This window comes from Malaclemys terrapin, chromosome 6 (genome assembly GCF_027887155.1).
Source record: "Malaclemys terrapin pileata isolate rMalTer1 chromosome 6, rMalTer1.hap1, whole genome shotgun sequence".
In the NCBI taxonomy this organism is placed as follows: domain Eukaryota; kingdom Metazoa; phylum Chordata; order Testudines; family Emydidae; genus Malaclemys; species Malaclemys terrapin.
The window spans coordinates 44,839,987-44,854,070 of NC_071510.1; the positions used below are offsets into that span (position 1 = coordinate 44,839,987).

The 14,084-nt window shown below is 39.5% G+C and overlaps 1 protein-coding gene across 1 annotated transcript in view; it reads right to left on the bottom strand.

Annotated features, from left to right (window-relative positions):
* Nucleotides 1-14,084, bottom strand: part of GOLM1 (golgi membrane protein 1) — a 55,012-nt gene that overhangs the window by 24,358 nt on the left and 16,570 nt on the right. The window contains exon 4 of the mRNA XM_054031952.1: nt 336-390. Within this exon, the coding sequence (XP_053887927.1) occupies nt 336-390 (55 nt within the window). The remainder of the gene's footprint in view (nt 1-335; nt 391-14,084) is intronic.

The window sequence follows — 14,084 nt, forward strand, 5'->3', positions numbered from 1 at the left end:
AGTTGTTCAAGCACATATTATTAATATAGGGGGAGTCTGTTCTATTTATGTTCGTTATTTTCTGCCATTAATATCTAAGGCTGTGGAGTCCTGCACTAAGAGCCACATGGTTGGACCCTTTTGCCTACACAGAGCCCCACTGAAGGCAGTATGGCATGAGCCCTGCACCCATGAGGAACCTGTACATGGTCACGGTCTAGTTTATGGTGGTTCCTACACTTTCTCATGGCTTTAAGATGGAGAGCTCACACACCCAAAAGACATAGGAGTAAGACTGAGTCTTTGAGAGAACTGGCTTTAAGTCTGATAATAATAGAACTACAATAAAAAGGTACCTTTTAGATTCTGGATAAATTGCTCATTTGTTGTTATGTTATTCATTAACACTGCCTGCGGGAAAAAGTGAAAACTGTATTAAAACAATGCTGATCAAACCACTTATTTAATAAAAATATAATCCAGTAATTCTTGAAAATAAAGCAAAAATGTATTTCTAAGTAATATGATACAATTAAAAAACAAACAAACGCTGTATTGGGTGCAGTTGAGATCAGTTATGTTATTTCAATTCCTAGATTATGAAAAAACAAAAAAAATTGTACTACCCAAATCAATGAAAGATCATCATTAAAAATAAAGCAAGATCACAACATTTTAAACAGGTTACTCATTGGAATTATGAGTTTAAAGAGTCCACTGCTAAATACTTGTTTACCATTGTCTCCATTTCATGTTAATCTTACAATCACAGTAACAATCAGATTTAGAGTATATTAATCAACTGGACCTTTAAGAAAGATTCAGCAAACTGCATCCTTTCAATAATTCTTTTGAGATAGAACCAATAAGCCTACTGTCAGGATTGCAGGGAAAAAGTGCCAAAAGAACAATTATTCCAACAACGCAAATAAAAACTCTACCAAAGTCAGTAAATCAAAGGAGAAATGGCTTTACTGTACTATTAGGTTTTATATTATGCACCATTATATTTAGTCCACTTCTCTGATGAATGGGACCCTCTTTTCCTTCCCTGGGACAAGTGAGAGGTGTAATGCCCTTTCATTCCCATATCTTTAACTCCAGACACACTAAAAAGGCAGTAATCCCAGGAGGGAGGAGAAGGGCAGAAATACACACACACATGAAATTGGACATGTGTAGGGGAAAAATAACACTACAAGAAAATAGTTACAGACAAATGCCAACAGAGAACTCAGCTTCAATGTCTAATATTTAGAAATTGTGTAGGAAACCAGTTTTGTTTTGAAGATGACAGATGATCATGCCTATTTAGACTTATAAATCTGTATATCTTCTGAAGTATCTGTTCACTGTGCTTGGATGTAAATGATCAAGATTCCTATTTATTCATCCCAGGATGCACCCAGTATTTCACAGATTTCAGAGATCAGGATACAACCATTCCCAAAAGAGGTTTTTTTCACAGAAGTAGCGCTATTGCCATACAGTATATGGGCTGCCTTAACTGGAAGGATCACTTCTATGATCAAGATGGTCATTCAGTCTGTGCAGGCTAGTGATAATGATGCCAAATAGTGCTAATTTTGATTGTGCTTATTGTAATGTAATCAGCCATTCAGTAGGAGCTAGAGAAAGAGTTCACCAGTTCATCTCAAACACCTGGCAGATGGTAATGACTTTTGTTCACTAGTAGCCTAAACCAGATTTGTGTCCTACCATCTAGTTCCCCAAACATACTGTTATTTTAATGTAATGACAGTATTATTGTTTACAGGAATCAGTAAGTTATATTCACATCTTCATGCGGAGGGAGCAAATTTCAAATAGATAAAAGGAAATTTTTCTTCTACACAATACCACACAGCCCATGAAACTCAATGCCAAAAATATCACTGAGGTTAAAAGCTTAACAGGTTTCATAAAAAAAGACCATTAATATGGATGACAAGAATACCCAGATTTATACTCATCAGGATTAAAAAAAAAAAAAATAAATAAAGAGTTTTTGAAGGATTATAAACCCTGATTGCTTCACCACATAAACCAACCTTTAATTAATGGTGCTTTGCCTATGGTGAGGTTATTCCGTAACTTCCAACTGCAGGATTTCTTATACTGGAAACATCTGGTACTGGCCATTGTTGGAGACAGGCTACTGGATTAGATGGTCCAGCAGTCCAATTCAGTATGGAAATCCCTATGTTCCCATGTTATTTTCCTAATTTTTGAATATGGAAATAAGAATATGCTTCATTCTGAAAGCATTATAGAATGACTGCTAAATTTCATATTACTCAGAATGGTAGTAAGGGTGAGTAGTAATCATCTCAAAGGGGAAAGCACAGGTACATGTTATTGGAAGGTCACTTATTAAGTCACAGGTAAAAAATGCATTACTTCATATCCTTTATGCATCACATACAAAAGACCCTTTTAGTGAAGCTGCAGTACCCTCCAGAATGTGAAAATATGATGAGAGGGTCATATAGAAAGAGATCAGGAAACGCTGGTTAGTAAAAGCACTTTAATGTTTGCAGCAAATCCTGTTTAATAATTTACAAAAAAATGTTTACAACAGCCAGAAGGTTGTTTCTTAATGTTGCTGCACTAATACTTAGAGTTTTATATTTTTCAAGAGCTGTACCAACATTAACTAATCCTCACCACATTGCTCTGTTGTAGGCAGGCAATCTCCCCATTTTTTTGCATGTGGAGAAATAGACACACAAAAGGTAAACAACTTGGCCAAAGGCCAGAGAACAAGTTAGTGTCAATAGCCACAATGAAAAGCTCAGGTGCGCCTGGCTGCCAGGCCTGTGCCCAGGTCAATTTAGACCCAGGAGGAGGATTAGATTTGGCATTTCATTCAGCACATAAAGCATTGCATACAACCTCTAGAAGAGGAGAATTCAGAGCTTAGCAACTCTGTACACAAGCCGTGCCCGAGTACAGCAGCCCTCAAGCCACTCAGCAGAAAGCCTTCCTGACTACAATCAGTGCTGCTGAAAGCAAGTAAATCATGTTTTCACATGCCTGACCAAAAAGCAGCACTATCATCAGCAAAGTTGGAAGCGTCTCCCAGCTGGATGACAGTTGCTACAGTGACTGCCAGAGATTTGCTGGGAGAAAAGCATGTCTGTGTAGAAACCGTTGTCCACATTGGGGAGACAGAAAGCAATGGAATGTATAGCAACATCACTGAATTGGGAGGCAGAGAATGACTTACCCTAAAGAGAACAGTAATTCCTGCAAGAGAGTTTTCTAGTTTCACAGAAAAGGCCAGAAGGGTCTATTCGGTATGTTCTGACCTCCTGTATATCACAGGCCATTACGTCTCACCCAGTTACCCCTGTATTGAACCCAATAACTCATTTGGCTAAAGCATATCCTCCAGAAAGGCATTCCCTTATAACATTCCATGTTATCTGTCAATTCCTTCAGCATTTCCCATGACAACAGCCAATGCTGTATTAAAACCAGGCTAACACAGATCCGAAAAATGAAAAATTGGTTTATTTGCTTTCAACACTGACTGTACACAGTGTATCTAAGACATAAAGAAGCATTGTAACAAGAAATGGTAACAAACAAACAAACAAACAAAATAAAACATACCAAAGCAATTGACTGAAATAACATTTTGTAATTTATCTGTATTTTCAGAGTAGTTTTCACATTAGGGGAAAAGTTGCTGTATAAGCAATTAAACTGATCAGACATTAATTAGACTGATTACTATTATAGTTTATTAGTTAAGACTGCAGTAGTTCTCAAAATACCACAAGCTCTGGTCTCACAGAGTGTACAGTAATGAGACAAAGAAAAGAAAGTGTGTTGGAGAGACTCAGGAGAGATCAGTGAGAAGTTAACCATGTGCCTTATGTTTACATATTTGGTGGCTATTTAATTTTATTTGTTTAAATTAAACCCTAAAATTTCCCTTCCTTCACCATTCACCACACAGATCTACCCACCATTTGTCTGGCAACATTCTTCAATTCTAGTGTCTTTATGCTCTTCTCTCTCAGCACTTTGAAAATGATTTGAATAGGCATGCTATCCACATAGCCTTTCAATCCTAGGTCATGAGAGTAAAACATCAACAGGTGAACTAATTTTTTCCCCCAAGGCTTTCAAGGTCACTGAACATATTTTCTCTATTGTATTTCTTTTAGGCTTGTCGGTATGCTGCAGACTCATTTTACACTTTTGAACAAGAGTGCTGTGTGAAAAAAGTCTAAAGCAATTTTCAAGACAATAATGGAGCATTTAAGCCATACAGTTTTCCACCGAACTTTAGCATTTATTCTCTCTAGAAGTTACAGCTTGTTCTCAATAAAATTAAACGTTGAATGAAACAACTCTTTGGAGCTGACTGAATGATTCAGACAATTGATAATGGGAGACCAAGCCCTTTACCTCTAGCTCAGTGTTTGGATTGTGGTCAAGGCTGTTGGACATTAAAAGTCTACAGCTTCTGGCAACTATTCTGCATGACAGCAGTCAGTGGTTTCAGTTCATCTTATTCCAGAAGTGAGCCACAGAACACAGCACAAAAAACATCACCACAATCGGCTCATTTGTCAACAGTCTCAAAAGAGGCACCAAGGAGACAGTGGGCATAAAGAATGAACTATCCTTCCAAACCTGCAAAGCAGTGTGCACGCGCTTGCACTGTGTGTGTTCTGTGGACACAGGATTTTTGTCCTCATTGCCGTCAATCTAGCATATGTATTATCACTACATTCAATTACAAGTAAAGAAAAATTTGGCAGCATGAATGGAATAAAATGCACTCTGGGCAGGGGTTGCTATAACTCGCTACAGCAATCATTGTACATTAACCCCTTTTCTCTTGTCAGCCATTTTACTACATATGTGAAAAGGCAGAAATTCTCAATAGGATATTCTTAATTCACATGTGATCTGAATTTCCATGCCTTGGAAACCTATGTATTGGCCTAATGCAGGGATTCTCAAACTTGTTCATAATGCAAATACATTTTAAAAGAGAATCTCCGCTCCCATTTATGAGTATGTGGACCATCTCTGTTGATGATGTACTTTCCCCAAGGATGAGATTTCAACAGCAATTGCTTAAGGGAAAGTATTTAGTTTATTTTAGCTTCTTTTAATGCAGTTTAGATACTGGAACATGAGGGACCCTGTAACACATGATCAGCCAGCTTTGCACAGACCACCAGCATGGGATCCACAGACCATCTGAGAACTTCTAGTTAATGAATACTGTGTTTGAAGCCCATTTCTCTATGAAAGAAATAAAAGCCTCTTTTAAGACAACATAAAAACCAGACTGGAGGAGGAACACTGACAAGTCCATTACTTTACTACAAATCTATTGTAAATATAAGGCTAACTTCTGGCCCAGCTGAAAAAAGTCACAATACATTCAAAGTCATTTTGAATTGTAATTAAACTAGAAAGACCATAATCAATTAAAGCTCTGCCTGCAGGTGTAGTGGCTCAGAGGTTTATGTTACAATCAGCCATGTATAAGGACTTGTCTACACTTCAAATTTGTTGCAGGTCAACTTGAGATGTTTCCTGTTAAAATGTCTTCGTCCACAAACAAAATGTTTTGTTGTATATTATCTAGTGTTTTAATGTGTGTTATTAAACCCAGCTTTGGAAGCAGGTTTACTTGGATATGGATTGAGTTTACCCATGGCAAAGCAGGTGTGACATAACCACATCCTGTAACAAGTGTTGTGCATCTGTCAGATCTTCCTGCCAGTATCCCATGCTGCTTTCTGGCTCCCTGGGTCAGCTGTGTCCTCTCTACAGCTCCAGGGTCATCCTAACTGGATGTCACATCACCATTTAAATAGCTGCATATAACCAGGTACAGTTCTTTGTAATTCCAATTTGTGGTGAGTTCACACATACTTGTGTCATACTCCTGATTACTCCCCCCACCACACGGTACATTGCCTCCTGCTGCTGCACCATGGTCCCAGACTGAGATTCTGGACTTTGTTGAGCTCTGTTGAGAGGAGCTTTATTTTGCCCATCTGTATCTTGGCACGGGTATACAAGCAGATACTATCAACACTGCTCAGAAAGGGGCATAACCAAGACTCTCTGCAGTGCTGCTGTAAGGAAAAGGAGCTCTGAGTGGCCACAGACATGTGAAACACAATTTAACTGTACAATTTAACTACAGCCTGCTCTTGCTATGAAGAGCTTGACCATATGTTTGCTAGAAGTGACACCACCATACCAGAAACAGAGGGTCCTGTGGCACCTTTAAGACTAACAGAAGTATTGGGAGCATAAGCTTTCGTGGGTAAGAACCTCACTTCTTCAGATGCAAGTCTTGCATCTGAAGAAGTGAGGTTCTTACCCACGAAAGCTTATGCTCCCAATACTTCTGTTAGTCTTAAAGGTGCCACAGGACCCTCTGTTGCTTTTTTACAGATTCAGACTAACACGGCTACCCCTCTAATACTTACCACCATACCAGAGTTTGATGTGGATTCCCTGACTGAACCACAAACCCTGGATGTGGGTGATGCAGTGAGCCCAGCAAACCAGAGTGGTAAAGCTCCAAACCACCTCTATATAGAGCTGGAGGATGAAACCGAACCACAGGGGGACACTGCGATGTTTGTATAACTTTCCTCTGGCTCATGGGCTTTTACTTCCCGCCACCCCATCCCATACTCAGTACTGTACAAACTCTCCATTCCTTTTGACACTATTATGAAAACACAAACACCACAAACTTGCTATGTTCCGGCCTACACCTCTCATACAGTAGTGCTTATTCATCTTTCTCCCTCCACCTGGTCAACTCCTGCACCCTTCACAAAAATGGTGACACTGCATAGCTTAACATGGAAGGTATTTATTTTAAGTTACCTTTTTTCTTATTCCTCCCCCCCCACACACCATATTAGTAGCAGAAGGAAGAGGGAAAACAGCATGCAATAGGACATTGGATATGGAAAGGCAAAGAAGTTCCGGGAGCACATGGCCTTCTAAGTTTGCACAGGAGTATGATTGCTCAATACAATTTTTAATACTAACAAAGTTCACCACTGTTGTAAGCAGGTGCAACGCTATTGACATAAAAAGACTTATGGGTGAATTTTCCCCACAGTGTTGCTATTTCACGGCAAATCAGAAAACCAATATTCAAGAACATATTTGTTGAGTGGCCAAATAAAACAGAGATTACCTTAAAGAAATCTCTGAATGATTAGTTAAACATGCAGAGGAATAGCTACCGGAGAGGGAAGGAAAATAGAATATATTTCACCTTTACATTTACTGATATTCAAACTAGTACTGACTCTTATTGCCTGGAGGATCCCTATCAGAATGGGGTCAGACTAACATCAACATACAACTGGTGTAAACGAGATGAGGATAAGGCCCATAGCATTATTCCCTTACTTAAGGCCTCTAAAATAACATGACCAAACAACATGATCCAAGGACAAAGTGATAGACAACTTTAAATGTCATTTTGTAGATTTCTACCATATTCATTAACATTTGGGTATTAATATTTTATGAGTTTTACATTATATTTTATGAGTACTGTATATAACATTTATCGATTATTCTCTTCGTACACAATTTTTTGCATTAGGCTTGAGGGGCTCAGGTTATTACAAAGGTTTGACTAAAGAGTCTTTTACAACCATATGAGCTTCCTAATAGTCAAATATTTACAATTTGAGTCTAGATGTACTACAGAATTAGATAATATATTTATCTTTTCTTAATCTGCTTCTAAGAAGGAAAAGAAACCTGCTCAACACGAGTGACTGAACTAAACCAAAAAATCAGGTTATGAATCTGATAGATGTTATAATCTTTCACCCAAAAAAAGGCAGCCAATCAATAGTGTCAGTACTGAGCAGTGTGCTTCAAGATCACATGTCAAAAATATTTATAAAAGGGTATTTAAAAACTAACCAAGTTAATGCAAGTGTACTGCATTTTCTTTTCTAAGTCAGAATAATTTGATTGTACCTTGGATACCCTCTCAAAATATCCAAAGGGACTAGTCCATATTATTACTTAATGATGCTGAAAATTTTCAAAATTTCTAATATGAAACTGCTCGTGTAATTATGAGGAGACAAAATTATTGAGTGCAGAAGTTAAGTTCTCTTTTCTTCCAATCATGTAACCCAGGGAAATAGAAATGTTTTCAGATAAAAACACCATATGCCAAGGGTCAGTTTGGCTCATGTTCCATGGACCATTTTAAAAATGGAGAATTTGGCATAGCAAACAACAGGGTAACAGTAAAATTAAACAGGACTACTGCAATGCACAATCCCACATGAAATTACTGCTATTTGATTTTGTAGAAGGCATAATAGAAAGATTTTCAGCACAAATCTGTGAAAGCGTGTAGGTGTGCTGCGTGGGGCACACATATATATGCCCCCCTGCAACTTCCCCTGATTGGGGCAGCAATAGAATTGCTTTAACAGATGGGACAAAGAGAAGCCAACACACATATCACGTTCCCTTTTTAATAAGGCTTCAGGATAGGAATTATTACCACAAACAGTTCATCACGATCTCGGTTCAGTGCTCCCAAATTTAACATCCATACTCAAGTCTCTGAATCAGGTTAGGCTGGTCTCCTGATGCCAGAAAGAGAAACCGCTACTCTCTGTAACCTGCCTTGCTTCTACTCCCCTCTCTCCTCAGTTTCCCATTCCTGTGTTTAAATAGCTCAGTCCCAGGGTGGGGCACTGCCTGCTGGATTATTCCCAAGCTGTAGGCTCCAGCCTGTCCCTTAAAGGGGTAGTACTTTCTTTCACATCTCCAAAATAAGGATGTGTTTGTACTTCCATTAAGAAACTGATTTATAAGATAGAATGAAAAATTGTGGGTATTTATGCTGAAGTTTATTTATTGCTTTTTTCTAATGTTCAGGTGACCAACACTAAATGGCTCAGACCAATTAACAATGAAAGCTGAGTAAATACAGTCTGTAAATATGCATATTTAATGTAGGTGAAAAGTATTTAATATACACATTTATAAATGCCGAAACATATAGGACTAGTAATAGAGACAACAGTGGGGTATTAAAGACAACATCATTTTCCTCTCTCCACATTGTGGTTTCTCACTAACTGAACTAAAATAAAGCATATTGATAGGTATATATATCTCAGATGCATGCAATACGAAATGAACCTTTCCCCAAGGGAGGTATGAAGAACAATTGTGGCCATTGTGAAAAGCTGTGAATAAGCAATGGGGAAATGTATTCCACATCCAATATACAAAGCTGTTGTAAGTATTCTTTTTAAAACTACTTAGTGTTCCTATTTTGAATTTTAAAATTGATTATTTAAATTCAAACACAACAAAAAAATTAGAACATGCATTAACTGTTTATCCAAACACTGGTTAGAGCATATATAACTGATATTTTTCCCCGTTATTGTTTAAACAGAAAATGGTGGACCTGTGCACATCCTAAATGCTGTGAATGCTGAGTGATAACTAGAGAGGATATTAGTCTCCTTTAAAAAATTGTTTAATGGATTCAAAAGGGCCCTTTTGAAATTCTGATTCCTTATCTGTCTTCATTGAGACTTCATGTAAGCTTCCTGTTCTCTTCAGTCTATTTCTGTCTGAATTGCCATAAGTGATTTGCCAAATCTAGATTAATCCTTGAAAATTTGAGCAGTTCTAACAGGAAAGACTGAGAATGGAAGAGAGACGGGCTCTACAGCCTGATGGTTAGGGCACTCACAGTGGATGTGGGAGATCTGGGTTCAAGTTCCTGCTCTGATTCAGGCACAGCAGAGAGACTCATATCTCCTGCATCCCAGCTGAGTGCCATAACCACTGGGCTACTGGTTATAATGGTCTCTTGTCCCCACCCTCAAAATTCCACCGTGAAACCCAAAAAAGTTTAGCTGATACTTCCTACAAAAGGGAAACATTTCCAGTTTGACTATGGATCACTTTCCAACAAAAAAATTTTTGAAAAATTCCCAACCAGCTCTACTGCCTTCATCTCAGGTGGATCCTCATGCAGCCAGCTGCCTGAACAGCCATCTACCCCTAGCAACCAGTGACTCTCCTGCTAATACCCAGGAGACAACCTCAACAACCCCTCCTCCCAACTCCAGCCACCCTGGGGCATCAGGTGTATGTATTAAGATGGAGAAGTCTTTTGTGCTGACCTCAAAGGGGTCCCTATATAGAGTCTGCCTCTCCTCAGAGAAGGCATGGTGCTTTTTCTCTGCCAGACACTAGGGTAGGGCAAAGCTCCTAACACCCCTAAGCCACAACAGGGCACGGATGTTGACAGCATCTGACCCATTTAAAGTAGATTTCATCCCAGCTGACCCTGTTCAAGAGCTAGGGGTAGCCCCGATGTTGTCAGCCTCCTCAGCAGGCCACCCTGCAAGCTGCTATCCTGCAGGTCCTTGGGGAAGTGGAGGGAGAAGGATCTCAGTTGCAGATGGGCTCTATTGAGCTTGATCTCACAATTCTTTTCCAAAAATCTTCTGTGTTATACTATCTGCCATCATGGCAATACATATTTGCTACGCAACTAATCCAGTGCATAATTAACTCCTGAAAGTTATTCATCCACTGTCACACAGACAGTAGGACAATGAAATAAAAGGCAATACATCTAGTAAAGAACTGCAGCAATAGATTAGCCTTGCATGTTACCTGAGAGTCTGTTCTGGTAAAAGCTATCTACAGCCCAAGATTTGTTCTCTCCCAGGCCCATGGAACTCTCCCTATTTCCCCCACACATCATGGGCCCTGCAAAAACAAACATAAATAGATAAAAATCCCTCCTCTCTCACATCAGATACTTTTGGTTTTCAATCAGCTTTTTGTTGAAACGCTGATCATTCATGGAACAGCCTGAAATATGAGTTAGCTAACCATATTGCACGTAACTGCCAAAATTGAGAGCTTGGAATTTCTGTGCAAGAGAGCATTTCTTCTGAGAGCTTTCCCCATTTGTAAAGCCATTACTCTTCTCAGTCAAAGCACTTTAAAATGCATGGGTATGAAAGAAGAAAGGGAGTAATGTACTAATTTATAAGCTCTCCCATAAAGGACTAAGTGTTCTTTTATGCACATCATTCCCTCCTAGGAACAAGGAAACTGAACTGGACTCCGTTTCTTCCTCCTTCACCATAGAAGGCAGGGTTGCCCTCCATTCCCACAATGGCAGGGAGTTTAGTCCACAGAACCATTGTACACTGGATTTCCACTGGAGGCCAAGGTCAGTATTGCAGAGCAGCACACTCCTGTAGCAACCATGCTTCCATCGGCTTTCCCTCTCCAAGAGGGTTTCCAGTCTGCATTGCGGGAACCCATGTCAGCTTAGTCAGTGTGATCTTGTGCTAAGATCACCAACATGGTGGCAGGGAAAGAGGGAGAAGGTGGAATCATGGGGCCATGGAAATCATCCCCCTCATCCGAAGCGGCAGAGACTGAACACGTGTCACATCACAAACGGTTTCCATGGGCGAGTTGGAAGGTGTAACAGGCTAGTGCACACACACTTTCCAGTGCTAGTATGCAGGAATGTGCTACTCTCTGTTCACAAAAGTAGAGGATAGCAGAGAGCCCAGTGTGTTAATGTTCACATAACTTGGGCTACAATGCTGGCCTTGTAGTTTTAACATCAGACCCTAGGGAGTATTCCATTACTGAATGTTAAAGGCCTGCATTTTAGAAGGGACCATTTAAAGGAAAGCATTTTGGAAACAGAGGTCTAACAATCTTCCCACAGTTCAGAGGAAATCTACCAAAGGGAAGGAACCTGTAAAATGCAAAAGTTCACATTACTTCAAAATATCATAAGCGCTGATGTCTATGCATTAGGCAGAGTGTAATGTCATTTTACTGGTGACATTATTTGACTGTGCTTCTTGAGGAGCACAAATGGAACATGAATAGATGCGAAAAATAGAGAGGGAGGTGCTGTACCTAGCATTACAGAGCTGTACGTTCAGAGATGCAAACAGAGGTATCTTCACTGTGGAAAGTAAGGGCAAATGGGTCCCACAGGACCCAGCACTAGCCGCAGCCATCACTACTAGACAGGAAATCTGGCAACAACCCAACCACAAGAAAGTGCTCACTGGGATTCTGTCTACATTAACATCTGAAATAGTGTTAACCACTTTCTGGAGCATTTGTTTAAAACATCCAAGGATTAATTTCAAACTGGAGCAAATTTTTTAAATAAGATATATAAAAGTACATAATAAACCTGGTCTGTCAAGCCTTTTCAAGGAAAACAAATCTTAACATGGTTTTTAAAAAGTACATTGGGGTGTAACAGGAAGCCAACACTATTTAGATTCTTAAATTGCCTCCCTCACCATAGTGTCTCAATGCCCGCTGCTGATTTTTGTTTGTAAGTGTTGCATCTCATAACTTACGATGTATTTTTCCATCCAAAGGTTTCAATAGCAAACTATGGTCCAGAATAAGGTGCCATACAATTTCAAGTGGAGCACAAGTCTATCTTAACACAGCTCCTATACTTTCCTGTTTAATCAGCTACCTCCAGTTTGCTGAGATCCCTGGTGGTCCCTGAAGGCCACAACTCAGAATATCGGTCAGAAGGCACTCCATAACAGGAAAAATAACCCCAAAATGATTCCCATCAGCAGAAGTCATCCAGCAGCAATGTGGGGAAATTACTACTGGATCAGGGATGGTTACCAAAAGAAGAAATCTTTGAGGAACAAACATCTCCCTAGTGAACTTTAGTAACAAAGGCTGAGAAAAGCTATATTTGAATGATGTCACAATATGATTTTAAAGTAGATGTGTGTCATTTTTCATATAAAGAATTTTCCATCTGTTAAAGCAAAATTGCCAGCCCCAAGCATTCAAAATTCACAGATTCTAGTTCTTCTGCAAAAGTATCTGAATACTTCTGAGCTTTTTTGCTAATCATATTAGGTTTGGGGAGGGGTGCACAATGTGCAAGATCTTCACATACGTACAATAACCATTACCACCTATGTAAGCACAAGGGAATACAAACATCCTTGTAATTTTTGCTGCTATTTTTAATTTTAGAAGTTCGTGTAAAGGCCATAAGGCCAAATATAGCAACTATAATGGTACTAAGTTATTGTCAGTTCTAGGGAAAATCATCACTTCTATCTTAATGTCTTGAATCAGCAATGCACATTGTGGTAAAGGCTGGGATTCAGTGTAGCTAGACCTGGTCATTCCACTGTCAACCAGATTTTTATCTTGAGGCAGCTGTTGAGAAGATTGCTTAATTTAATAAGCATGCACAGCGTTTTTGAGAGACTTCCATCAGGCCTTTGATTCAGTGCATCTACAAGTTTGTGGAATCTAATAGGCAACTCTGCGTCCCTGCGAAGACAGCATCATTGCCGTCTTGTGGATAAGGGAGAAGCTGTGGATGTGGTATACCTAGACTTTAGTAAGGCATTTGATATGGTCTCGCATGATATTCTTATCGATAAACTAGGCAAATACAAATTAGGTGGGGCTACTATAAGGTGGGTGCATAACTGGCTGGATAACCGTACTCAGAGAGTTGTTATTAATGGTTCCCAATCCTGCAGGAAAGGCATAACGAGTGAGGTTCCTCAGGGGTCTGTTTTGGGACCGGCTCTGTTCAATATCTTCATTAACAACTTAGATATTGGCATAGAAAGTATGCTTATTAAGTTTGCGGATGATACCAAACTGGGAGGGATTGCAACTGCTGTGGAGGACAGGGTCATAATTCAAAATGATCTGGACAAATTGGAGAAATGGTCTGAGTTAAACAGGATGAAGTTTAACAAAGACAAATGCAAAGTGCTCCACTCAGGAAGAAAAAAATCAGTTTCACACATACAGAATGGGAAGAGACTGTCTAGGAAGGAGTACGGCAGAAAGGGATCTAGGGGTTATAGTGGACCACAAGCTAAATATGAGTCAACAGTGTGATGCTGTTGCAAAAAAAGCAAACATGATTCTGGGATGTAGTAACAGGTGTGTTGTGAGCAAGACACGAGAAGTCATTCTTCCACTCTACTCTGCTCTGGTTAGGCCGCAGCTGGAGTAGTGTGTCCAGTTCTGGG